The sequence below is a fragment of the Hemicordylus capensis genome, chromosome 2 (genome assembly GCF_027244095.1).
Source record: "Hemicordylus capensis ecotype Gifberg chromosome 2, rHemCap1.1.pri, whole genome shotgun sequence".
Taxonomy (NCBI): domain Eukaryota; kingdom Metazoa; phylum Chordata; class Lepidosauria; order Squamata; family Cordylidae; genus Hemicordylus; species Hemicordylus capensis.
Window position 1 is genome coordinate 233,204,605 of NC_069658.1, and position 26,644 is coordinate 233,231,248.

Sequence of the window (26,644 nt, forward strand, 5' to 3'; positions counted from 1 at the left end):
GCAAGGCCATCTTTTATTTCTAAAGTCAGTCTGCTCTTTCCAGACAGACAATTGAGAGACACGGGTGATCTTGCCAGAAGTCCTGCCAGAGGACTTAGGATGAGACTTCCAAAGAGATCTTGCAGGAGGTGGGGGGAGGAGGAGGCCCAGCACCAGGTGGGGGAGGAGAGGCGGTGGGGGCAGCAGAAAATTGTGCACCGGTGCATGGGTGGGTGCGATTCGGCAATGGCGACAAGGGTGGGGGGTGGCCCGGCAGCAGCAGGAGTTCCAAGTCTCTGAACCTTCTTGTCCCTGCTCCACTACACTCCTTCCAGCAACAGCCACTGGAAAGAGTCTGTGCTGGGATTGATAGGAGTTTTGGGTTTGTTTTTTTAAAAAAACCATTTTATCTCCCGCTCTTCCTCCAAGGAGCCCAGAGCGGTGTACTACATACTTAAGTTTCTCCTCACGACCACCCTCTCCCCCACTTAATATAAGAGATTCACCACTTTGTTCAGTTAGCAGGAAATTTTTCAAACAGGGCTTTTAAAGCCATTCAACTCGCACCTCCTCTGGAATGGAGGGGGTGTGTTCACATATCAGCCAGATTTACCCCAAAGCCCCTGAGAGTTATCGGGGAGCAGTTCACTCACAATTCGGGTTCTTCACTGCACGTTAGAGTGTAGCCCGATTTACACCTGTGGTTAAAAAATCCACTATTTGTGTCAGTTTGGTGGGACAACTTCCAAGTTTGCAGTAAAGCCTTCCAGTAAACCCGTGGTAAAGCTTGCTGTGTCTAAAAGTCCCAGGGCATCTCTTGTCTCTGCTCCTAGGGAGACCTTGACACAGCCTTGGACTCTGAGTGACCCAGTCGTATTTCTGCATCCTGTACCGACATTCACCCCACGACCTAACACTTCCTTGTCTCATTATTAAGCAGCTAGAGGGAGGAGTGAGTTGGTACTGATGGTTTCATTTCTTAATGTCCCCATCTCCCACTGCAGGCTTCCGTTTCCCAATCCATTCCCTCCCCCAGATCAAAAGTGGCCAAAGTACACTGTCAGTGACCTCAGCTGCAAGGGGCCACCCAGTCCTTTGGCCACTAGCTGCTACTGGCTATTGCTTTCTCCTCTCTTCCTCTGCCCCATGGTAGCACAATGCACTTGCCTCCTTCCTATGCTACCAGGAGGTGATTTGGGAGGGCTCCAAAGGGAACTGCTTGCCTCTCTTCCCCCACTTCCAGCTGTACACACACTTCTGCCATCTCTTGAGAGGCATCAGGGAGGAAATGGCACAGGATCCTGAGACTCTGCCAGCAATGCTGCTGTTGGGAGAGTCTTTAGCACTTTTCTCTGGGGCACGTGGTGTCTGTGCTTGGTAGTAAAAATTAACTGGAGCACAAGCGTGTACTTTAGAGGAAAGTGGTCACCAACCCTCCAGGGGAGATTTTCTCCATTCAGATCCCACAGGCCCCTTAATTCATCAGACCCCACCAGGCTTCACAAGGAACGATTGTATGGCGGAGGTGAGGGGGAAGGAAGAAGTCCGTGTGTGTGGTTTCTCTCTCATATGGATTCTTTGATGAATAGAAAGCTGGCCCTTCCAAGTGAAATTCTTTCCACACTCTGAGCATGTATATGGTTTCTCCCCTGTGTGGATACTTTGATGAGCAGAAAGATAATCTTTCCGACTGAAGCTTTTACCACACTCTGAACACTTATATGGTTTCTCCCCTGTGTGGATTCTTTGGTGGGCAGAAAGATTTTCCTTCCGGCTGAAGCTCTTTCCACATTCTGAGCACTTATATGGTTTCTCCCCTGTATGGATTCTTTGATGGACAGAAAGCTGGCCCTTCCAACTGAAACTCTTTCCACACTCTGAGCATGTATATGGTTTTTCACCTGTGTGGTTACTTTGATGGGCAGAAAGACGATCCTTCCGGCTAAAGCTCTTTCCACACTCTGAGCACTTATAAGGTTTCTCCCCTGTGTGGGTTCTTTGGTGGGCAGAAAGATTTTCCTTCCGACTAAAGCTCTTTCCACATTCTGAGCACTTATATGGTTTCTCCCCTGTGTGAATTCTTTGATGGACAGAAAGCTGGCCCTTCCAACTGAAACTCTTTCCACACTCTGAGCATATATAAAGTTTCCTAACTGTGTGGGTTCTTTGATGGGCAGAAAGATCACCCTTTCGATTGAACCTCTTTCCACACTCTGAACAAATATACGGTTTCTCTCCTGTGTGTATTCTCTGATGGACAGAAAGCTGGCCCTTCCAAATGAAACGCCTTCCACACTCTGAGCACGTATATGGTTTCTCGCCTGTGTGGATACTCCGATGGGCAGAAAGAATGTCCTTCCGACTGAAGAACTTTCCGCATTCTGAGCAAGTATACGGTTTCTCCCCAGTGTGGATTCTTTGATGGACAGAAAGATGGTCCTTCCGGCTGAAACTCTTTCTGCACACTGAGCACGTATATGGTTTCTCCCCTGTGCGGATTCTTGGAGGGACAGAACGCTGGCCCTTCTCATAGAAGCCTTTTCCACAGTCTGAGAATGTATATGGTTTCTCTCCTGTGTGGATTCTTTGATGGACAGAAAGTTGGCCCTTCCAACTGAAACTCTTCCCACACTCTGAGCACATATATGGTTTCTCTCCTGTGTGGATTCTTTGATGGGCAGAAAGCTGGCCCTTCCAACTGAAACTCTTTCCACACTCTGAGCACGTATATGGTTTCTCTCCTGTGTGGATTTTTTGATGGGCAGAAAGCTGGCCCTTCCAACTGAAACTCTTTCCACACTCTGAGCATGTATATGGTTTCCCAACTGTGTGGATTCTTTGATGGACAGAAAGCTGACCCTTCCAAATGAAACTCTTTCCACACTCTGAGCACGAATATGGTTTCTTGCCTGTGTGGATACTCCGATGGGCAGAAAGAATGTCCTTCCGACTGAAGATCTTTCCACACTCTGTGCATGCATATGGTTTTTCCCCTGTGTGGATTCTTTGATGGACAGAAAGATTGTCCTTCCGACTGAAACTCTTTCTGCACACTGAGCACATATATGGTTTCTCTCCTGTGTGGATTCTTGGATGTGAAGGAAGCTTATCTCTACCAATGAAGCTCTTTCCATACTTGAAACATGTCTCTGGTTTCTCTTCTTTGCAGACACAGTGGTGGACTACACCGGCGTTGTCATGACTGAAACTCTTTCCACACTCCAAGCATGTTTTCTCTCCTGTGTGGGTTCTTTGGTGTTCATAAAAGTTCAACCAATTGCTGAAGCTTTTTCCACACATTATGCATTGATATGCTTTCAGACTTGTATGGATGCTGTCATGTGCACTGCGGTGTGGTTTATTAGTTAAAATGTTTCCTCTTAGAGGAGTGTTACTAGCCTTATCTTTGATTGGAATTGCATGGAGGTTTGTCCGTTCAGATGCTGCAGTCTTCTTCTCCTTCTTCTCTTTTTCTTCAGTTTTTCTTCTCAATACTTCCCCTTTATTTCTGTTCTTCCTCTGATTACCTGCAGGAATAAAAAGGAGAATTTTGGTGAGGGAGGAACAAAGTCTCAATCCAAGAAACAAGCCCAATTAATGGCAGTTAAAACCATGGAAAAGATACAATGGAGGGGCAAATCCTGCCAGGATTATTATTATCCTGGTGATTATCCTCTGGTGAGTGATCATTCATTCATATATATTTAATATGTTTGTTTACCGCCCAAAACGTACATCTCTGGGTGGTTTACAATAAAACAACACAAGTTACAACATTAAAACGTTAAAACATTACAACTATTTAAAATTTTAAAACAATGTTAAAACTACTAAAACATATTTAATTAAAAGCCTAGGTGAACAGATGCATCTTTAGGACTTTTTAAAAGTTGTCAGAGGTGGGGAGGCTATTATTTCAGCAGGGAGCACATTCCAAAGCCTCGGGGCAGCAAAAGAGAAGGCCTGTCCCTGAGTAGCCTAGAGGGGAGCCATTGGCAACGGCAGACAAACCACTTCTTGTGATCTCAATGGGCAGTGGGTTTCATGGCAAAGAAGACATTTTCTTAAATATCCAGGGCCTGAGCTGTTGAGGATTTATCGGTTATAACCAGCACCTTGTATTTTGCCTGGAAACCTATCGGCAGCCAGTGTGGCTCTTTCAGTACTGGAGTAATATGACCCAGAGACCAGCTTGGCCACCACATTCTGAACCAACAGAAGCAACTGCAGTTTCTGAACTATATACAAGGCAGCCGCACATAGAACACATTGCAGTAGTTGTCTGGAGGTTATCAGCACATGTACCACTGATCTGAGGTTTTTTATCTCAAGAAATGGATGCAGCTGGTGTATCAGCTGAAGCTGGTAAAAGGCACTTCTGGCCACCACCTCAAAGTGGGCAGTACCCTCTCCCCCCAATTTAACCTACTTTCTGGTTGTGCTGCCCTCCTGTCCTTCCTTGCTGCTTGCCTAGGCAATGCTTACATAAAGTGGGCGACAGTACTAGGCTTTATTGAACAAGCTGAGTACCTGTCAATCATTGTTTGCATTATTAATAAAGCAGCATCCAACGGGAAGGCTTGCCTTTGTTTTCAAAAGGTAGGCGGAGTTGGGAACAACCTGCCAGCCTATCGGAATTCATGATTTTGACTGACAGCTCTGGCAGTCAATCAGAGTTGCCAGGGGTGGGCGGGTCTTCATGTTGCTTGAGTCAAGGGAAGAGGGACTGAGCAGTGCTTGGAGCAATAGCTTGCTCAGTCAGGCACTGTTAGTTCGTGTAAAATAATTTTAAAAAATAAAACTACAATGAAGAAGAACTATATGTTTCACTAGTGCCACTCTACCCCCAGCCACTTGTTTTATGCTTCTGGTCCCTCCCAAATTCTGCTTCTCTTGATCCTGGCAGGCTGCTCCGGGAGTCAGGCTCCAAATGCTCCACTCCGCAGCATCCCTTCAGTGTCTGTTGCTGGTGTTTACCTTCTATTTCTTATTTCGATTATGAGCCCTTTGGGGACAGGGGAACCATCTTATTTATTTATTCTTTATTCTTCTATGTAAACAATTTTGGAAACTTCGCTGAAAAGCGGTATATAAATAGTAGCTGCATTTATCTATTCTTTTTATCGTTTATTTAGAGCAAATTAAACCCATGGAGTGTGTGTTTTCTCCCCCTTGCTTGGTGATGCCTATCCAACTTCAGCATTCCAAACTGGTCACTAGATTGCAGATTTGCATGCTCCCTGTGCAGGCTTGTTTGGACCTACACTTGCTTTTAAGATCCTGTAATGCCGTGGTTGGTTTTTTTAAACAGTACTTGCCTAAAAGAAATATTGCCTCTCTTTAAGCAATGTTGCATACTTGGAACTGGCTTGCAGGATGGTCTACTTAAGGCTTACATGCAGTTTCCAACACAAAAAGGTGTTGGACTAAGACTGGGGAGACCTGAGTTCAAATCCCCATTCAGCCGTGAAACTCACTGGGTGACTCTGGGCCAGTCACGTGTCTCTCAGCCTAACTTGCCTCACAGGGTTGTTGTGAGGATACACATAACCATGTACACCACTCTGGGCTCCTTGGAGGAAGAGTGGGACAGAAATGTAATAATCATCATAATAAAAATGACAGCATAAGAAATAGTCACAGTTCAGCTGCAGATGATCAATTAATTTGCTTTGTTTCACTGTTCTTATCATTCATCATTTCAAAGAGCTTTAATCTATACTTAATACTTCACTTCTTTGTGAGAAACGATATATACCACCCATTAAGGAATCTGCTATTTGTTAGTTGTATCATGTTTAAATGGTGTTTTAGTTTGTTTAGCTGAATGCGACTTTGCATACTTCCAAGTAAAAAAAGTGGCTCAAAATTTTAATAATTTTATTCTCTGAATATGGAATGAAGGGAGGATGATGAAATTAAGAAGACGTTTGAAATGTCATGTTGAAAGTTTCAAATGTGATGTTGTAGATGTTTAAATCTACAAGTGAACAGTGTGTGGGTACACTGAAGTTAATGTACGATAGCAAAAATGCATGTGCACCTTGAATCTTTTTGATACGTCAGTTTTAAGAAAAATAGCTTTAGAAGCAAAGAAAAACATAATGTCTTCTTAATTTCATCAAAAGGGAAAGGAAAAAGGGAAAGCGGGAGCCTTACCCAGCGAGGCCAGATGCCCAGAAGTCTCCTCCATGACTTCCCTATGCAGAGCCCTTTGGCCTGGATCCAGCAAAGCCCACTCCTCCTCAGAGAAACACACAGCCACCTCCTCAAAGGACACAGGTCCCTGAAAGAAAAAAGAAAGCAGTTTCTCTATCTGGATGTTTTTCATGCCTGGCTTTTAGTTCGTATCTCCTCCAGAATGGAGGTAAGTGTTCACATATCGACCAAATCTACTCCAGAGGCCCTGCGAGCTATCAGGAAGCATTTCACACGTGATTTGGGTTTTCCATTCATTAAAAAAAAACACCCACATTTTGGTTATTTTTGGAGGGGAAACTTCAAATCTGTGGTAAAGCCCGCTATCTGGGAAAGCTCCTGGGTATTGTCAGAAATGTAATGGCTGGATGTTACTCTGCAGAATCTTCCAAAGTTTCTTCGGTGACAACTTTTGTCTTCCAAGGGGGCATCTTTGATCCAAGGAAAAGGGAAAGAGAGAGCTTTTCTCACACCCAGAGAGAGGTGAGGCCTGCCTCTTCCTTCAATGATGCTTCTCCTACCTGATCCAGTGACTGCACAGAAATCCTGTCCACTCCACCACCAAGAGGAGAAGGCCTAGAAGGAATCTCCAGGGTCATTTCACTGCCTGGGAGGGAAAGAAAGGAGATGCGATTTTTAACTTTTAATTTCAATGACATGAGTGGAATCAATTTGTCGCTACAATGTTTTCAAAGATGTGGTTTGGAGTGACAGTCTGAAGTTATGGAAAACAGAAGTGAGGCTGGAGAAAAGCATCTCCTACACAGCAAGTTAAAGGGAGTTGTAAAAGAAATCCAGGGATTTCAGGAGGCCAAGATGAAATACTCCCCAACCATCCTTACCCAGTGAGGTGGTTCTTCCATCCTCCTTCTCCTCCCGCACAATCCCCCTGACGAGCAGCCTCTGCCTGGTGTCTGATGGAGCCTTCTCTGGCTGCAGGGGATCAGTGGCCACTTTGGCTAACATATCCAGTGCCTGAAAGAGGAGAAAGGCAAGAGAGATGAAGAAAGGGAATGTGTGCCCTTATTGGTATTATATGTGATCACCCTCAGAGAAGACATCAAAAGAAATAGTCACAGTTCAGCTGTAGATGATCAATTAATTTGCTTTGTTTCACTGTTCTTATCATTCATCATTTCAAAGAGCTTTAATCTATACTTAATACTTCACTTCTTTGTGAGAAACAATATATACCACCCATTAAGGAATCTGCTATTTGTTGGTTGTGTCATCTTTAAATGGTGTCTTAGTTTGTTTAGCTGAATGCGACTTTGCATACTTCCAAGTTAAAAAAGTGGCTCACAATTTTAATAATTTTATTCTCTGAATATGGAATGAAGGGAGGATTAATAAATTAAGAAGACGTTATGAAATGTCATGTTGAAAGTTTCAAATGTGATGTTGTAGATGTTTAAATCTACAAGTGAACAGTGTGTGGGTACACTGAAGTTAATGTACGATAGCAAAAATGCATGTGCACCTTGAATCTTTTTGATATGTCAAAGATAATAAGAACAAAGATAATAAGAAAAGAAAATGATGCTGAACTTCCCGGGAGGGAGAGGATCTTACTGTGAGAGGAGCCAGAGTCCCTCTCCTCCCAGCAGCAGAGGCTGAAGGTGGGCTAGGCAGGCTGTGGCCAAGGGGGCAGTGACTCCCAACAATTTTGCCCTTGAGTATCCTCCCCTGCAACACAGTTGCAGGCCTGGCTTGCTTAGGGAGGTGCATGAGGACTAGTGGATTGGAACAGTAATCCAGCCGTGGCAGTGAAAAGGACTAGAAGAGGAAGGCATCCCAGACCCCCCCAGACCCTAGCTGGTAAAAGCATCTTTCTTATTTATTTATTTATTTATTTATTATTTCTCTGTGTAAACTGCCCTGAGCCATTTTTGGAGGGGCGGTATAGAAACTGAAATAGTAATAATAATAGTAATAGTGTCGTTCCTGCACGTGTTCTTTGCTCTCTCTGTAGCTTCCATCGCTAGTACAGAAGCTTGGCTGGCTGTAAACAATGAACTCCTGCTGGATGGGAAGAACTCTGGCTCTGCTTGCAGGAGGATCCTACTTGGCACAATTCTCAGCCCCCTGGAACTACCTAGATAAAATGTCCCTGCTGCTCACCTGCTGCTCCTCCTGCCTCTTCTCCTCTGCCTGGCTCAGGAGGAAACCTTCTGCCAGGGCCACCGCCTGGGAACTGGTCTCCACTCCGCACTCTCTGACCCAGCTCTCCATCTCTGGGGGCAGGGCAGTCAGGAAGTGCTCCAGGATCAGCAGGTCCAGCATCTGAGCTTTGGTGTGCTTTTTTGGCTTCAGCCGCTGATGGCAACGGGTGTGGAGTCTGCTGCAAACTTCTCTGGGTCCTTCAGCCTCCTGGTAGCGGAAGTGCCTGAGTCTCGGGCATTCGACATCGGAGCTGGTGGAGTCTCCTTCCAAGACCTTCTGCACTGTTCTTTCCCAGAATTCCCTGCTACTCCCAGCCTGGATGCTTTGAAGGTCTTTTTCTACTCCTTTCTCTGATCCATTACTTACTGGGCTTTGCAAATCCATTTTTTGTTCTTGAGCTCAAATGAAACTTCCAGTGCAGCCAGAAAATCTTCTTAGACCAACAGTTAGTCTTATATGGCCAAAGAGTCTTTCAAGTTATGGTTTTCTCCAAACAAGCAATTGATTTACCTGCAAATTATTCCTTCTCCTTAGAAGAGAAAAAAAGTTATGGTTTTCTCCAAACAAGCAATTGATTTACCTGCAAATTTTTCCTTCTCCTTGAGAAGAGAGAAAAAAGGAATCTTGTGAATCAGAGAGAACCATCAATCAATACATATTTATTTTACAACTTCACTGTAGTGGGTAGCTAGGGAGGTGACAGGACCTGGAAATCTACAGGAGCCCTGTGACTTGTAGCCAGCCTGAGACCAATCCAAATTGAAAGATATTTCCCCCTCTTTTGGGGGGGTGGTCAATAGCTCAGTTAAGTTTGGAGCTACGTTCTGTTTTGTAGTTCAGTCTGTTGGAAGCTGGAGAGAGAGAGGAGCAGAAAAGGCTGGAATCACACTCCCCACTGTTTTCATTGGGAGGGCTGGACTGAGAAAGCTGCAGTTTAAGAAATGCTTTAAGGAAAGAGTTCCATCTGAGAAAACACAGTGGGAGGAAATGTTCTTAGACAGACATTGCCTTAGGTTGCTTGTTTCTTGTGTGCCTGTGAATCTTACAAACTGATTTGTTTGGGGAACATTTTGTTGAAAAGCGGTATATAAATATTTTAGTATTCTTATTTGTCATATTCAGCAATCAAGTGCTCCAGAGAATTAAAAAACTGCTTTCGAAGAATGGTTTGGAATGCTCTGTGGGTAAGGGGAGGGAAGTTCCCTAGTACCACATCAACGAGCCTTGGAGCCTACGGGGTCACCAATTGCACCTGTCCTGTGAGAATCCTTTATTGATTTCTATCGGATGTTGGGTGGCTTGGGTATCCCAGGATACCCAAGGAAAGCGGGAGGAAAGACCCTATCCTAAAGGAGGGTAGGTGGTGGCAGCAATCATTACCAGCCTGAGCTATTCCCAGATGGCAATTTTATTTATGTATTTAATCATATTTTTATATGATTATGATATGTACACCTGATATGCACATCTCTAGGCGGTTTACAAAATTTAAAATATTTAAAAGTCACAAATTAAAATACATGACAATAAAAACAACTGAATAAAATAATGATTAAAACAAATTTTTAAAATTATTAAAATTATTATACTTTGCTTCCCCCACAGAAGGGCAGATGTGTGTTCACATATCATCCAGATTCACAGGGAGCACTCCATACACGATTCAGTTGTGCATTGGAGCTTAGCCCGATTCATGTACGGGGTGAAAGAGCCAGCGTGGTGTAGTGGTTAGAGTGCTGGACTAGGACCGGGGAGACCAGAGTTCAAATCCCCATTCAGCCATGAAACTAGCTGGGTGACTCTGGGCCAGTCACTTCTCTCTCAGCCTGACCTACTTCACAGGGTTTTTGTGAAAGAGAAACTCAAGAATGTAGTACACCGCTCTGGGCTCCTTGGAGGAAGAGTGGGATATAAATGTAAAAATAATAATAATTTAAAAATCCACTTCGTGTGTTGGTTTTTATGAGTTGGCGAATTGATTCGCTCTATGCTACCTCTCTCCCACAATTAAGCCGACTGTATGGGATTGCTCCTGGAGGACCAGTAAGTACCTTTAGTCGGAGTTGATCCTTCAGTCACCCTGCAACCAGTGAGCGGTCTACCCTGTGGGTCTGGGTGGTCACGCTCCTAAGCACACTTAGGCGCATTTCCTCAATCCAATTTATTAATAAACTGCTCTGAGCCATTTTCGAGTGGCAGTATACAAATCAAATCAAATTAAAAAAATAAAAAGAGTTGGGAGAGTTTTGTATAGCTCAAAGGTTCACACAGTTTAATGGTCAAATACATCCGTCAAGAGACAAACACTCCCTCTTCCTTTTCCTATGATTTCATCATCGTCTTTTAATGAAATCCCCTATTTTGGTAACTTGGAACATAGGAACATAGGAAGCTGCCATATACTGAGTCAGACCATTGGTCAGTCTAGCTCAGTATTGTCTTCACAGACTGGCAGCAGCTTCTCCAAGGTTGCAGGCAGGAATCTCTCTCAGCCCTATCTTGGAGATGTCAAGGAGGGAACTTGGAACCTTCTGCTTTTCCCAGAGCGGCTCCATCCCCTAAGGAGAATATCCTGCAGAGCTCACACTTCTAGTCTCCCATTCATATGCAACCAGGGCAGACCCTGCTTAGCTAAGGGGACAAGCCATGTTTGCTACCACAAGACCAGCTCTCCTCTCCTTGCTGTCATGGAGGTTCCTCCCTTCCCTTTCCGTTTGTGTGCAAAGGGGAAGGGAAGGCAACTGAACTCAATGTAGGGGAGGGAACTCAAGAACCCCCTGAAAAGAGGTTACCCACCTCCCAACTCTTGTCTTAAAAAAAAACTGTATGGAAGGAAAGTTGTCCCTCCTGCAAAGAAAGATTGTGGAGTGAGATACTAGTGCACAATAACGGCCCCTCCCCTCCATTCATGAGATGGCAAAACCAATTGAGAACTGATTAAACTGATTGAGAACTGATTAAAAACTAAAGGGAAATCTGAAAATAAAGAAAGAGACCCTATCTTATTAGGGCTGACGAAAAACAAGACACACACCCCACCAAATAAATAAATTAAAAAATAAAAATCCAAACCAAGAAGTAGGAGGAAGATGTCTGGGTGCTTGATGGCTTCAAAAACGAAGAAAATTTTGAATTCCTTCCAAGACTATAAAAGGTTGCATTATTAAAATGGGAGAAGAGGGAAGTGTGGGGAGCGGAAACCTGACCTAGCAGTGAACCTGAAGGAAAGGGGTAACATACGGGGGAGAATAGCCAGGGCTGGATTAAGCTAATGCGGGGCCTGTGGCATATGTTATAAAGGGGCCCTAATTTTTTTTTAAAAATCACATAAATATTAAAACATAAATTATTTACTTGCATAGTAAAGTGATTCAATTTTTTCATTTGCTGTATTTTGGAGTATGGGAGACCAAGTCACAAACTCACACTTACTACAACAACAGTGAACATTTATATACCATTTTTTCAATCAAAATCCTCAACGTGGAATACACAGAAAAATAAAGAGTGGATCGATGATTCTCTGTCTCCAAAGGGCTCACACTCTAAAAAGAAAAATTAATAGGCACCAGCAACAGCCACTGGACAGATGCTGTGCTGGGCCTTCTCTTAAAAGGCACATTTAGCAGAAAAGGGATATTTTATCGAACATGGACCAGATAAAACAGGTAAAGTTTTAACTTTAATTCCCCGTTGGAAACCGGGCGTGTGGGGCCCTCAAAAAGTGGGGCCCATAGCAAATGCTACATTTGCTACTACGTTAATCCGCCTCTGAGAATAGCAGAGTAGTCGGAAGATGCAGCCAATCTGGAATCCCCGGGGAAGATACCAACCAGCCCTCGCCTCTGCAAGAAAAATACACACACACACACATGAAAGTGCCCCAGCACTGCTGCAGATGAGTGGTGGCTTCATCTTTCTCTTTTGCGGGGGGGTGGTGGTGTGGCAGATGAGAGCTCGGCAGCTCGGCTCGGGCTGCAGGGGTGGAGGAGCAGTCATAGGGCCCTGCGTGTGCCTGGGAGCCTCGAGCCGCCCTTTCCCTCTCGCAGGCCCATCCTCCTCCTGCCATCTCTGGGCTGACCCTCGTGGTGCCTGCTGCCACGCGAGCTTGTGAGCGTGCAGGCGGCCCAGAAGAGGGAGGCCGCCTGGGTTCACTGTGCGGGCAGGACCCCACGCTCCCCTGCCACGCCCCAGGCCACCCCCACCCCACCCCACCCCACCTTTCTCACCAGTATCAGCAGCTACCTCCAAGCATCAGATGTGTGGAAAAAGCGCCCGTGGGGGCCTGGCTCCCAGGGAAGGCAGTGCAAGGCAAGAAATGGGGTGGTGGAAGGGACTGGAGAGCCCCCGGATATACCCAAGTCTCCCCTCGGTCCCTCTTTCTGCAAGAATCCCCCCAAAAGCAAATGCCTCCCTCTGCAGCTTCCGCTCCGGCTCGAGGATGAGGAAAAGGAGGAGCGATTCCCCTCTTTGCTTGCTGGGCTGTCACTCTAAGGGTGGAAGGGAGAGCAGAGCTTCCAGATTCCTAGAGAGGCGTCTGGCGGGGGTGTGTGTGATGGGAGTTGTAGTTCGCCCACATCCGAAGGGGCAGCCCTTCTCTAAGTGTTAAAGGGAGTTGTGGGCGGCCCGAGCAGCAGTGTAAAGGAGGGGTGGGGTATAAATATTGTATAGAAATAGTTATATTGTATATAAATAGTCCTAGTTAATTTATTATTTAGGAGGGGTTAGGGTTTAGTTTAATTTAATAAATTAAATAAACAGGAAGAACCTCAAGACTCTCTTGTTCTCTCAAGCTTTTTAATTAGAATTAATTTTAATAAATTTAAAAACTTGCTTTAATAATTTTATTCTATTGGGGGTTTTTGGCCATGTATTTTAATTTGTGACTTTTAAATATTTTAAATTTTGTACACTGCCTAGAGATATACATATCAGGTGGTATTAAAAAAAATGATAAATAAATAAAATAATAAATATGGGAGAACAAAGTTTCCAGATTCCTGGAGAGGCGGATAAAAGATGGAAGGAGCTGTGAATTTTCAGAGTCGTTTCCCGCTCTGCTCCCTTATGGGGTGGGGGGAGAAGTGGTTATCATTTATTGATTTGATTTATGAAACATATCCCAGGTGGTTTACATAAATTCAGAAATCTTTAAAACAGCCGGCAATGAAACAGTTGAAAAAACAGTAACTAAAATTATTTAGTTTTAGAAAGATAGCATACACCAGGTAACAGAATCAGTGTATAGGTGCTTATATGCCAATGCCAGAAGCCTCTGAGCCAAGATGGGTGAGCTGGAGTGCTTGGTTACTAACACAGAAATAGATATAGTGGGCATAACAGAAACATGGTAGAATAGTGAGAACCAGTGGGACACAGTTATCCCTGGATATAAACTCTATAGAAAGGACAGGGAGGGGAGCCTTGGAGGAGGGGTAGCACTGTATGTTAAAGAAGGGATAGAATCTAACAAGCTAGAAAACCTAGGTGGACTGGAGTCCTCCACAGAAACCCTGTGGGTGACTATACAAGGCCGGAAAGGGAACGTGCTACTGGGGATGTGCTATCACCCTTTGGATCAAAATGCTGACAGTGACTGGGAGTTACAGAAGGAAATTAGGGAGGCATCAAGGAGAGGCAGGGCTGTAATAACGGGTGACTTCAATTACCCACACATAGACTGGGTAAATTCACAGTCAGGTCACCTCCCACCTCCAGTGACTGTTGCTGGCGTCTGCTTGACTGCTTCCCCGCCCCCGCTCCAGAACAGACCAATCAGAAGTGAAGCCTTGGATATCCAGACAGGCACTCCCTCATGGGTAATGCACCTCAGCCCTCATCTTCTGTTGTTGTTGCTCCTCCTGGGTTCACAAAGAGGGGGGCGGGTCTTAAGGGAGGCCAGAGGTCCAGATGGTGGGGGGGGAGGGGTGATCTCCCATGGGAAGAGCAAGCTCTGCTTGTCACTCAAGAGCTGTGCTCATTGCAAGATCGTGCCTGATGCCACAAGTTGTGCAGAGATCAGTCTATTTTTATTTATATACTCCAGAGGCTCCAGGAGGTTTATAAAAACAAATACAAACAAGAACAGCTATTAAAACAAGAATTTAAAAAATCAAACACATTCAGAAATTTCAGCAATTAAAAAATTTAAACAATTAAAAATTTGAAAACATTCAGAAATTGCAGCAATTAAAAAATCTAAACAGCAATTAAAAATTTGAAAACATTCAGAAATTACAGCAATTTTAAAAAATCTAAACAGCAATTAAAAACCTAAAACTGGACTTCTCAGCAGGTTTTGATACCATCGACCATGGTATCCTTCTGGGATGTCTCTCCGGGTTGGGACTTGGGGGCACAGTTTTATGGAGGCTCCGCTCCAACGTGGAGGGTTGTACTCAGAAGGTTGACTGCTCCACCCTTTGGCGTGCCACAAGGATCTATTCTGTCCCCCATGCTGTTTAACATTTACATGAAATCCCTGGGAGAGGTCATCCATGGGTGTGGGCTGCAGTGCAATCAATATGCTGATGATAAGCAGCTCTACCTAACTTTTAAGTCAGCAGACACCAGGGAGGCAGTGGATGCGCTGAACTGGGGCATGGAGGCTGTTCTGGACTGGATGGGGGCAAATAAGCTGAAACTTAACCCAGAGAAGACGGAAGTGCTCTGGGTTGGTAGAACTGATCAGCCGAGTAATGAGGCAAGTCAGGTCTTGGTAAATCTGGACAGGATCACACTCCCTCTGAAGAACAAAGTCCACAGCTTGGGGGTGCTTCTGGACCAGATGTTGTCCTTGGAGGTGCAGGTGGCGGCAGTGTGCAGAAGTACCTTTTACCAACTACACTGATATGCCAGCTGCGACCCTACTTGGAGAAGCTGGACCCGACCTCAGTCACTCATGCGTTGCTAATATCCAGATTGGACTGCTGAAATGCGCTCTACACGGGGCTGCCCTTGAAGACTGTTCAGAAGCTTCAGCTGGTCCAGAATGCTGCTACAATCACGTCCCTGACTGCAAAGATGCTTGTGGGTGAAAGTCGCTTCATGAGTATCACACCCATCCTGCGGCAGCTTCACTGGTTACCTGTCTGCTTCTGAGCTAGATTCAAGGTGCTGGTTTTGACCCTTAAAGCTCTACACGGCTTGGGGCTGGAGTACCTGTCGGACCACATTTGCCCATATGAACCTGCCAGGGCCCTTCACTCATCGTCTCAGGCTCTGCTCATGGCCCCGCCACAAACAGAGATCTGGTTGCCAGGAACTAGACAGGGGCTTTTCGGTTGTGGCCCCTTGACTTTGGAATGCCCTTCTTGAAGAACTTTGCCATGCTCCCTGCCTCAGTGTTTTTAAAAAACAACGTAACACACATATTTTTAAATAGGCTTTTTAATGCTCCATCTTTGGTTATATTTGGAAGGTTCTTAAGTTTTTATAATTCTCAATTTTTAGCTTTTAAAATAATGTTTAAATTGAAACTTAATGCTGATTGTGGTTTTTAACCGGCCTTCTAACTTGTTTACTTAATTTGGTTAATTTTATTGCTTTTATTTTATGTTGTATCTATTTTATTGTTGTGTGACGCCCCAAACAGTAGTGTACTGGAGGAGTGGGATATAAATATTTTAAATAATAATAATAATTTTTTAAGTATGACCCCTCACCATGAGTACCTCAGTCTTGCTTGGATTCAGCTTCAATTTATTATCCCTCATCCTGTCCATTACTGCCTGTAGGAAGGCATTTAGGGAACCTATGCCATTTCCTGATGATGATGATGTCATGGGTGTCCTCAGCATATTGATAACACCCTGCTCCAAATATCTCGATGATCTCACCCAGCGGTTTCATGTAGATGTTAAAAAGCATTGGTGACAAGATGGAGCCCTGAGGGACACCATACCATAGCTCTTGTTTCAGAGAGCAACTATCTCCAAGCAACACCATCTGGAATCTATTATTATTAATTAAATTTCTACACTGCCCTTCCAAAAATGGCTCAGGGCAGTTTACACAGAAAAATAATAAATTAATAACTTGAATCTACCAGAAGGAACGGAACCACTGCAAAGCAGTGCCACCTATTCCCCAATCCTCCAAGCAATTCAGAAGGATACCATGGTCGATAGTATTGAAAGCTGCAAAAAGGTCCAAAAAGAACCAACAGTCACATTCTATTCATTCCTTGGTAGAGATCATCAATCAGGCCAATCAAGGCTGTCTCCACCCCACAGCCTAATGTAAAGCCAGTTTGAAATGGATCTAGATAATCAGTATAATCAAAAACTGTCTGGAGTTGATCAGCCACCACCCTCTCAATTGCCTTGCCCACCCAAGGGAGGTTGGAGATTGGCCTATAATTATCCATCTCTGAGGGCTCTTAGGGCAGGCTCTTAGGGCCGAACAGAGAAGGCGCTTAGGGGCAATAGTGTCTACTGCCCTAGTAAGCTCCCTATTCCAGGACTCACCAGAATGGTGAGAACCAGTGGGACACGATTATTCCTGGATATAAACTCTATAGAAGGACTGAAAGTCATTACGAGGACTGAAAGGAAATGTGTTACTAGGGACATGCTATCACCCTCCGGATCAAAGCTCTGAGAGTGACCTGGAGTTGGAGAAACAAATAAGAGAGGTGTCAAAGAGAGGCAAGGCAGTAATAGTGGGTGACTTCAACTACCCACACATAGACTGGGTAAATTCACATTCGATAATGACAGAGAGTCCAAATTTCTAGATGTGCTAAATAACTGTGCCTTACAACAGTTAGTCGTGGAACCAACCAGAGAGATGGCAACTTTGGATTTAATCCTGTGTGGTGCCCAGGACCTGGTGTGAGATGTCAGAGTTGCAGAACCATTGGGTAGCAGTGACCATAGTGTGATCCAATTCAGCATATATGCGAGTGGAGAATTGTCAAGGAAGTCCAACACAGATGTGCTGGACTTTAGAAGAGGAAACTTCTCAAAAATGAGGGGACAGGTAAGAAGGAAGTTGAAAGGAAAAGTTAAATCTCTCCAGAAAGCATGGAACACATTTAAAACCACAGTATTAGAAGCACAGCTGGAATGTATACCAAGAAGGAGGAAAGGTACCACCAAGTTCAGGAGGATGCCAGTGTGGCTAACACGTAGTCAGGGAAGCTCTAAAAGGGAAGAAGACTTCATTCAGAAAATGGAAGTCCTGCCCAAATGAAGAGAACAGAAAGGAACAGAAACTCTGGCAAAAGAAATGCAAGGACATAATAAGGGATGCAAAGAGAGATTTTGAAGAGCATATAGCTAGAAGCGTCAAGGGGAATAACAAAAGCTTCTTTCAATATATCAGAAGTAGAAAACCTGCCAGGCAGGCGATTGGGCCCTTAGATGATGAGGGTGTGAAAGGGATTATTGAGGAGGATAAGGAGATTGTAGAGACGCTGAATGAGTTCTTTGCATCTGTCTTCACGATGGAGGATACTGACCATATACCCTCTCCAGAATTGAGTTTTTCAAGTTTAGCAGCTGAGGAACTGGGTGAATTTGAGGTGACAAGGGAAGATGTTCTAAACTGTCTTGAAAAGCTAAAAATTAACAAATTGCCAGGACCAGATGACATCCACCCAAGAATTCTGAAGGAACTCAAATGTGAAATTACCAATCTCCTAGCAAAGATATGTAACTTGTCCCTGCAATCAGGCTCTGTACCAGAGGACTGGAAAGTAGCCAATGTGACACTGATTTTCAAAAAGGGATCCAGGAAATTACAGGCAGGTCAGCTTAACTTCGGTTCTGGGTAAATTGATGGAAAGCATACTTAAAGAAAAAATCGTTAAACATATAGAAGAACAGGCCTTGTTGAAGGAGAAGCAGCATGGCTTCTGCAAGAGAAAGTCTTGGCTCACTAACCTTTTGGAGTTCTTTGAGAGTGTCAACAGGCATGGGGATAAAGGTGACCCGGTTGACACAGTATACTTGGACTTCCAAAAAGCTTTTGATAAAGTTCCCCCCACCAAAGGCTCTTGAGTAAACTTAGCAGTCATGGAATAAGGGGACAGGTTCATGTGTGGGTTGGTAACTGGTTGAAGGACAGGAAACAGAGAGTAGGAATAAGTGGACAGTTATCACAATGGAGGTAGGTAGGAAGCGGGGTCCCCCAGGGATTGGTAACTGGGACCATTGCTCTTTAACTTGTTCACAAACGATCTAGAAGTTGGGGTGACCAGCAAAGTGGCCAAATTTGCAGATGACACTAAACTATTTAGGGTAGTGAAATCCACAACTGATTGTGAGGAACTCCAAAAGGATCTCTCCAAACTGGGGGACTGGGCGACAAAATGGAAAATTCGGTTCAATGTAAGCAAGTGTAAAGTGATGCACATTGTGGGGGGAAAACACCAACTTCACATATACGCTGATGGGATCTGAGCTGTCGGTGACTGACCAGGAGAGAGATCTTGGGGTCAAGGTGGACAGCTCATTGAAAGTGTCATCTCAGTGCGTGGCAGCTGTGAAAAAAGCTAATTCCATGCTAGGAATCATTAGTAGGGGGATTGAAAATAAAAATGCCCTTATACAAATCTATGGTGTGGCCACATTTGGAGTACTGCGTACAGCTTTGATCACCGTATCTTAAGAAAGATATTGTAGAACTAGAAAACATGCAGAAGAGGGCAACCAAAATGATCAGGGGCCTGGAGCACCTTCCTTATGAGACTAGGTTACAGCATCTGGGGCGCTTTACCTTGGAAAAGAGGTGACTACGGGGAGACATGATCGAAGTGTATAAAATTATGCACGGAGTGTAGAGGGTAGACAGAGAGAAATTTTTCTCCCTCTCTCACAACACTAGAACCAGGGATCACCCCATCAAACTGAAGGTTGGGAATTTTAGGACCAACAAGTGGAAGTACTTTTTCACACAGTGCATAATTAATCTATGTATTCTTTGCCATGAGATGTGGTGACAGCCACCAGCTTGGATGGCTTTAGAAGGGGCTTAGACAGATTCACGGAGGACAGGTCTATTAATGGCTACTAGTCTGATGGCTGTGGGTCATCTCCAGCCTCAGAGGCATGATGCCTCTCAATACCAGTTGCAGGGGAGCCACTGGTGGGCCACCATGTAAAACAGGATGCTATACTAGATGGGCCTTGTGCCTGATCTAGCAGGGCTGTTCTTATGTTGTTCTTATGACTCCCCCAGAGCATCAAGAACCAACCCTAAAACCACCCAAGGCTTCTTGGAATCCTATAGGATCTAGCAGCCTTCTTGGGTGGACCATCCTAATAGGTCCTGCACCCCTGAAGACCTATCTGAACTGAAGACCAGTTCTTCCTCCTTACTGGAAGAGGTCTCCTCAATCTCTGGTTGTGTTTGGTTCCTGACAGCTTTCTTCTGAAGCTCTGTTTCTTTTCTGGGAGAATTTTTTTTTAAGTGAAGAGTAATATCTTTCCTCTGAGATAAGCTCTTACTGTACACTTAGCATTTAGATGTTTTCTCTCCTGTTTGGACTTTGTAATGGGAGGCAAGGCTTGAGTTGTAGCTGAAGCTCTTTCAACACTCTGAGAACGTATACTGTTTCTCCCGGGTGTGGATTCTGTAATGGGAGGTAAGGTTTGAATTCTTGCTGAAGCTCTTTCCACACTCTGAGCATGTATACGGTTTCTCCCCTGTGTGGATTCTTTGATGGACAGAAAGGTTGCCTTTCTGCCTGAAGCTCTTTCCACACACTGAGCATGTATACAGTTTCTCCCCTGTGTGGACTCTTTGATGGGCAGAAAGATTGCCCTTCCGCCTGAAGCACTTTCCACACTCTGAGCACACATATGGTTTCTCCCCTGTGTGGATCCTTTGATGGTCATAAAGCTTGTCCTTCTGACTGTAGCACTTTCCACACTCTGCGCATGTATAGAGTTTATTTCCTGTGGGGCAGTTTTGATGGGAAGGAAACTTATCTCTGGCACTGACACCATTTCCATTCTTGAAGCATTTAGCTGGTTCCTCTCCTTTGATGACACACTGGTGGACAAGGGCATTGTTGTGACTGAAGCTCTTTCCGGACTCGAGGCATGGTTTCTCCCCTGTGTGGATTCTCTGGTGTTCACAAAAGTTTAACCAATTGTTGAAGCCGTATCCACACATAGTGCATTGATATGTTTTCACTCTTGCACGGATGCCACGATGTGCACCAAGGTGTGATTTATTAGTTAAGACATTTCCAATTAGTGAAATGTTACTCAACTTATCTCCAAATGGAATTATACGGATGTCTGTCCCTCCAGAAGCTGCCGTCTTCTTCTCCTTCTCTTTTCCTTCGGTTTTTGTTCTCGGTGCTTCCTCCTTTTTTCTGTTCTTCCTCTGTTTACCTGCAGGAATAAAGAGAGAATTTTGGTGAAGGAGGAACAGAGCCTCAATCCAAAAAACAAGCCAAATTAATGGCCGTGCAGTTAAAACCATGGAAAAGATGCAGGGGAGGGGCAAATCCTGCTGTGTGCTAAGCAGCCTCAGCTGATTAGTATTAAATCCAGCTACATGCTCCAAAGGATGTGGTGTTGCAAAGGCATTTCCCTCAGATTGGTTACAATTTTCCCATCATTTTAACCTGCCCCCTTACCTCACAGGGGGAATCTCTGCAGTTATTCCTTTGCTGTCTCCCCTGACAGCTCTAATGTGGATGAGAGAGGAGTGAATCATCCTGAAGAGCTGGGGTGGGGCACCCCCAAAGGAGACAGAGCTGCCGCTCCCTCTCAGAGCTCCATCTCATCCCACCCCAGCATCCACAAGAGGTGTGCTGCCTGCAGGCTGGCCATTCATCAGGTAGAGCTGCGAGGGCCGGTCAATGATTAAACAGCCTTCGCAGCTCTTCCTGACCAATGGCCAGCCTGCAGGCAGTGTGGCTCTCATAAATGCCAGGGTGAGGCGGGATGAGAGAGAGATGAGCAAACAGAGATCTAAGAAGGAGAGGCAGCTGGACCCCCTTTGGTGCCCCTCTCCCAGCTTGTTAGGATGAACCACGCCTGGAGTGAGATTAAGACAGAAGAAAGATTTGCCAGGAGCACACATTCCCACCATGCAGCAAAGCATCTACCTGCTGATCCCTCTTCTTCCTTGGAGACCCCCACAAATGGATTTTCTCTGTCTTCTGACCAAGAAATGAAGTCAAGTTTGGGAACTGAAAGAAGCAGACAGAACAGTCTTGCAGTTCTAACTAGAACAAATCTTCAGAGAGCCCAAGTCAGCCTGTTGCCTGTTCTTCTCTGGGAGAAGAGCCGGTCTTGGGGAAGCAAGCATGACTTGTCCCCTTAGCTAAGTAGGGTCTGCCCTGGTTGCATATGAATGGGAGACTATATGTGTGAGCACTGCAAGATATTCCCCTTAGGGGATGGAGCTGCTCTGGGAAGAGCAGAAGGTCCCAAGTTCCCTCCCCGGCTTCTCCAAGATAGGCTAAGAGAGATTCTTGCCTGCAACCTCGGAGAAGACACTACCATTCTGTAAAGACAATACTGAGCTAGATGGACCAGTGGTCTGACTCAGTATATCCAGCTTGATATGTCCCTAGCCTGGCTAAATAGTTCTCCTGACCACAGCCACACCAAGGACCAAGAAGGGGTGGCAAAGGATCTTTAAGATTCTATCCTCCCATATGCAGCAGAGCTTGGAGTGGGAGAGTCAGGGCAAGTGCCTGGGACTGGAAGATTCAGTCCATTTCCAGGAGTTGGATGCTCTTTCCTCACCAGGTTCCATGAAGGGAGTCAAGTAGAGGAAGCCACACATATTTCTCTCAGCCACACTACAGGCCAGGGAAGCCCTAACGGGAGGGAAGTGCCCTCTAGGACCATGTCAGACACCACCAAATGCAGCAGAAACAGGGCCGTCAATTAAGGGCTGAAGTGAGCTGACACTTCTGCCCATTAGGAAGAGGAGGGTGGGAGTGTTTTACTGCCATCTCTAGGAAGGACCCCTTTCAGGCTCAGGTTGGAACTCATTCTTCTCTTTAACCAAGGGGAATCTCCAAGGAATGTGGACCAGCTGCTGACATCCTCCATGACATCCTTACAATGCACTGATACGGACCAGCACTAGCAGCAATTCCAGCTTTCCACATCCATCCGCCAAGGGAAAGAGGGAGCCTTACCCAGCCAGGCCAGAAGCCCAGAAGTCTCCTCCATGACTTCTCTGTACAGAGCCCTTTGGCCTGGATCCAGCAGAGCCCACTCCTCCTCTGAGAAACACACAGCCACCTCCTCAAAGGACACGGGTCCCTGAAAGATGAAGAAAGCAGTTTCTGTTCCTGAAAGGTAAGAAAGGTAATGGCTGGATCTTCTTCTGAAGATTCTAATGTTTCTTCTGTGGCAACCTTTGTCTTCAAAGGAGGCATCTTTGAGTGAAGGAAAGGGAAAGCGAAAAATATTTTCCAGCCCAGAGAGAAGTGAGGCCCGCCTCTTCCTCCAACGATGCTTCTCCTACCTGATCCTGCAGTGACTGCACAGCAACCCCTTCAACTCCACTTCCAAGAGAAGAAGGCCTAGAAAGAATCTTCAGGGACATTTCACAGCCTGTAAGGGAAAGAAAGGAGATGTGTTTCATGCTGTTAGGCATTATCATTTCCGTGACACGAGTGAAATCAGTCTGTCTCTTACAATGTTTTTTGGAGTCTCAGTGTGAAGTTACTGAAAACAGTAGAGAGCGCTAGAGAAAAGTGTCTCTTGCACAGAGAGCTAAAGGGAATGAAAAAGCAACCCAGGGATTTCAGGAGAGAGGGGGGCCGAGATGAAACACCCCAATCATCCTTACCCAGAGAGGTGGTTCCTCCATCCCCCTTCTCCTCCCGCACGATCCCCCTGAAGAGCAGCCTCTGCCTGGTGTCTGACGGAGCCTTCTCTGCCTGCAGGGGATCAGTGGCCACTTTGGCTAACATATCCAGTGCCTGAAAGAGGAGGAAGGGAAGAGGGATGAAGCCTTTATTGGTATGATATTGGTATCACACAACATTTGTAATAATCCCCCCTAAGGGCACACTTTACAAAGAAATTAAAAACAAAAAGACAAGAAGGCATAAAGCAATAGAAGATAAAGTGCCCATCAGGTTGCTGGATAAAGATTAATATCCTCAGATGATAGTTTTAAATGACTTGGGAAAATATAAAAATTATTATTATTATTTATTCAATATCTATACCGCCCTTCCAAAAATGGCTCAGGGCGGTTTACACAGAGAAATAACAAGCAAATAAGATGGATCCCTGTCCTCAAAGGGTTCACGATCTAATAAGAAACATCAGATAGACACCAGCAAGAGTCACTGGAGGTACTGTGCTGGGGGTGGATAGGGCCAGTGACTCTCCCCCTGCTCAATAAAGAGAATCACTACATCATCAGTCTGGCATCTCTGGGAAGAGAATCCCATAGCAGGAGCCCCACAGTTGAGAAGACCCTCCTTGGGGCAGCACAAGACACTTGGAGGGGATGCTGAACTTCCAGGGAAGGAGAGGATCCCGTGGTGAGTGGAGCCAGAGGCCCTCTCCTCCCAGCAGCAGAGGGTGAAGTGGGGCTGGGCAGGCAGTGCCCAAGGGGGCAGCAGTCCCCAATCACTTTGGACTTGGGTCTCCTTCCCTGGAACCCCTGCTGACCACTCACAGCCCTGGCTTGCTTTGGGAGGTGCATGAGGAATAGGGGATTGGGGAAGGAATCCAGCACTGGCAGTAAAAAGGACTAAAAGAGGAGGACATTACGGACCCCCTTGTAAAACCTGCCAGACAGGAAAGAGGCAGGAGAGGAGAAGGTGGTATTGCTCCTGCACACGTTCTTTGCTCTCTGTTTGGCTTCCATCGCTAGTACAGAAGCTTGGCTGATGGTAAGCCCTAAATGTCTGCCGGATAGTAAGAAAAGGACTCTGGCTCTGCTTACAGGAGAATCCTACTTGGCAACTGGTGACATTATCCCACAAGTTCTCAGCCCCCTGAAACTACCTGGATAAAACGGCCCTGATGCTCACCTGCTGCTCCTCCTGCCTCTTCTCCTCTGCCTGGCTCAGGAGAAAACCTTCCGCCAAGGCCACCGCCTGGGAACTGGTCTCTGCTCCGCATTCTCTGACCCAGCTCTCCATTTCCGGGGGCAGGACAGTCAGGAACTGCTCCAAGATCAGCAGGTCCAGCATCTGAGCTTTGGTGTGCTTTTTTGGCTTCAGCCACTGATGACAATGGGCATGGAGTTTGCTGCAAATGTCTCTGGGTCCTTCAGCCTCCTGGTAGCAGAACTGCCTGAGTCTCTGACGTTCAACATCGGAGCTGGTGGGGTCTCCTTCAAGAATCTTCTGCACCATTCTTTCCCAGAATTCCCTGCCACTCCCAGCCTGGATGCTTTGGGGGTCTTTTTCTGCTCCCTTCCCTGATTTATTACTTACTGGGCTTTGCAAATCCCTTTGAGCTCAAATGAAACTTCCAATGAAGCCGGAAGATCTTCTTAGTGCAACAGTTAGTCTCATATGGCCAAAGAGTCTGTCAAGTTATTGTTTTCTCCAAACAAGCAATTAATTCACCTGCAAAATCTTGTTTCTCCTTGAGAAAAATTAAGGGGTGGGAGGAGAATCCTGTGAATCACAGAGAACCACAGATCAACACACACAAACACACATTATTTCACAAATTCACTGTAGTGAGCAGCTAGGGAGTAACAGGACCTGGAAGTCTACAGGAACCCTGTGACTGGTAGCCAGTTCCAGCCTGAGACCAATCCAATTTGCAAGATGTTTTCCCTTCTTTTGGGGAAGCTACTTTCTCTTTTGAAGTTCAGACTGTTGGTAGCTGAAGCGAGAAGAGCCAGAAAAGCCTGGAATCACACTGTCTCCTTAAGGTTCTCATTGGGAGGACTGGACTGAGAAAGCTGCAGTATAAGAAATACTTTAAGGAAGGACTGCCATCTGAGAAAAAACTGTGGTAGAAAAAGACAGACATTTCCTTAGAAGCTTTTGTTTCTAGTGTACCTGTGTATCCTACAAACTGATTTGTTTTTCCTATTACCAACTCTTATGTTTCTCTCAAGAATGCTTCAGAGAAAAATAAAAAAACCTCTTTCTACTTTATAAGAGCAGTTTGGAATGCTCTGTGGGGAAGGGGAGGGAAGTTCCCTAGCACCACGCCAACGGACCTTGGAGCCCAGGGGTCACCAATTGCTCCTGTCCTGTGAGAATCCTTTATTGATTCCAGTTGGATGGTGACTAGTTTGGGTCTCCTACCCTTCCCAGCCGTGGATACCAAATGGGAGGGGGAGAAAGGACCCAACCCTACGGAGAGTAGGTGGTGGTAGCAATCATTACCAGCTGGGAATGCCAATCGTTAGTGGGAGGTCATCCTTCAGTCACCTTGTAACCAGGGAGTGGTCTACCCAGTGAATCTTGTGGGAGCAGCATGCTGCACTGACTCAGAAGCAGTTCCTCCCTCTAACTGATTAATAAAAACAAATTGAGCTGGAAGAGATTTGTATAGCTCAGAAGCTCACACCATTTGATCAATCTGGGGGGGGAAATACTTCCTCTTCTCTTTCCTATGGTTTCATCATCTATAACCTTTTAATGAAATCCCCCCTTTTTTTTAGTAATTGGAGGTTCCTCCCTTCATTTGTGTGAATAGGGGAGACAAAGGCGACATGAACTTAATGTAGGGGCCAGAGGGTGGCTGCACAGGAGAGGGGGCTCATTAGCCACCCCAAAAGAGTACTGTTACCCACAACTCTGGTTGTTGTTTTTAAAATGTGTGGCAGCAAAGTTGTCCCTCTTGCAAAGAAAGGTAGTGGGGTGAGATACTAGAGCACAGTAAATGCCTCGCCCGCACCCCACCACCATTGATGTGATGGCAGGACTACTGCAGGGACTGACTGAAAACAGAAGGAAAATTTAAAAATAAAGAAAGAGGCAACCACCACACCGAAACCAAGAGATGGAAAAAAGGACACCGGGGTTCTTAATGGCTTCAAAATCGAATTTCTTCGAAAGCATTAAAAAGTAGAAGTATCAAAAACGGGGTGAGGGGCGGTGGACCACTGAACTAGCAGTACCCCCCAGGGAAGAGGGGTAACAAATGGGGGAGAACAGCAGAGTAGTCTGAAGATTCAGTCAGTCTAGAGTCCGCAGGGAATATGCTTGACAATCGGGGGGGGGGGGAGAGACGATAGCAAGGGGGCTCTGGCTGTAATAAGGCTCTATGCCCAGGAACCTCAGAGACCCCCCTCCCCTGCTCACAGACCCATCCTCCTTCCATCTCCAGGCTGGGCGGTGGGCGGGCAGCTGGAGCGGGAGTGCTTGTGACTTGCATGCATGCGGCCAGGA

General features: G+C 45.6%; 1 protein-coding gene across 6 annotated transcripts; it reads right to left on the reverse strand.

Annotated features, from left to right (window-relative positions):
- Window positions 1-26,644, reverse strand: LOC128342015 (zinc finger protein 420-like). 6 transcript variants are annotated; one of them, XM_053288816.1, is made up of 7 exons: window positions 24,317-26,644; window positions 23,116-23,248; window positions 22,789-22,877; window positions 22,457-22,583; window positions 21,410-21,493; window positions 19,926-20,687; window positions 1-3,074 (listed from the first exon to the last, which is right to left on the reverse strand). In XM_053288816.1, the coding sequence occupies exons 1-7, from the start codon at window positions 24,641-24,643 to the stop codon at window positions 1,462-1,464; spliced, it is 3,135 nt and encodes a 1,044-aa protein (XP_053144791.1). In that variant the 5' UTR covers window positions 24,644-26,644; the 3' UTR covers window positions 1-1,461. The 6 variants fall into 6 exon arrangements, with proteins under 6 accessions (XP_053144791.1, XP_053144790.1, XP_053144788.1 ...); XM_053288815.1 differs by lacking the exons at window positions 19,926-20,687; window positions 21,410-21,493; window positions 22,457-22,583; ... (1 more) ...; window positions 23,116-23,248; window positions 24,317-26,644 and adding exons at window positions 6,139-6,265; window positions 6,699-6,784; window positions 7,020-7,152; window positions 8,299-8,869; window positions 12,570-12,840 and having other exon boundaries at window positions 1-3,506; XM_053288813.1 differs by lacking the exons at window positions 19,926-20,687; window positions 21,410-21,493; window positions 22,457-22,583; ... (1 more) ...; window positions 23,116-23,248; window positions 24,317-26,644 and adding exons at window positions 6,139-6,265; window positions 6,699-6,784; window positions 7,020-7,152; window positions 8,299-8,939; window positions 12,570-12,840 and having other exon boundaries at window positions 1-3,506.

What these genes read in the sequence shown, in the direction of transcription:
- LOC128342015 (XM_053288816.1), bottom strand. Translation starts at nt 24,643, where the DNA reads ATGGTGCAGAAGATTCTTGAAGGAGACCCCACCAGCTCCGATGTTGAA. An exon ending in AGAGGCAGGAGGAGCAGCAG is followed by an intron (nt 23,249 to 24,316) that starts GTGAGCATCAGG and finishes CTCCTCTTTCAG; the next exon opens with GCACTGGATATGTTAGCCAA. An exon ending in GGAAGAAGAGGGATCAGCAG is followed by an intron (nt 20,688 to 21,409) that starts GTAGATGCTTTG and finishes TTATTCCTGCAG; the next exon opens with GTAAACAGAGGAAGAACAGA.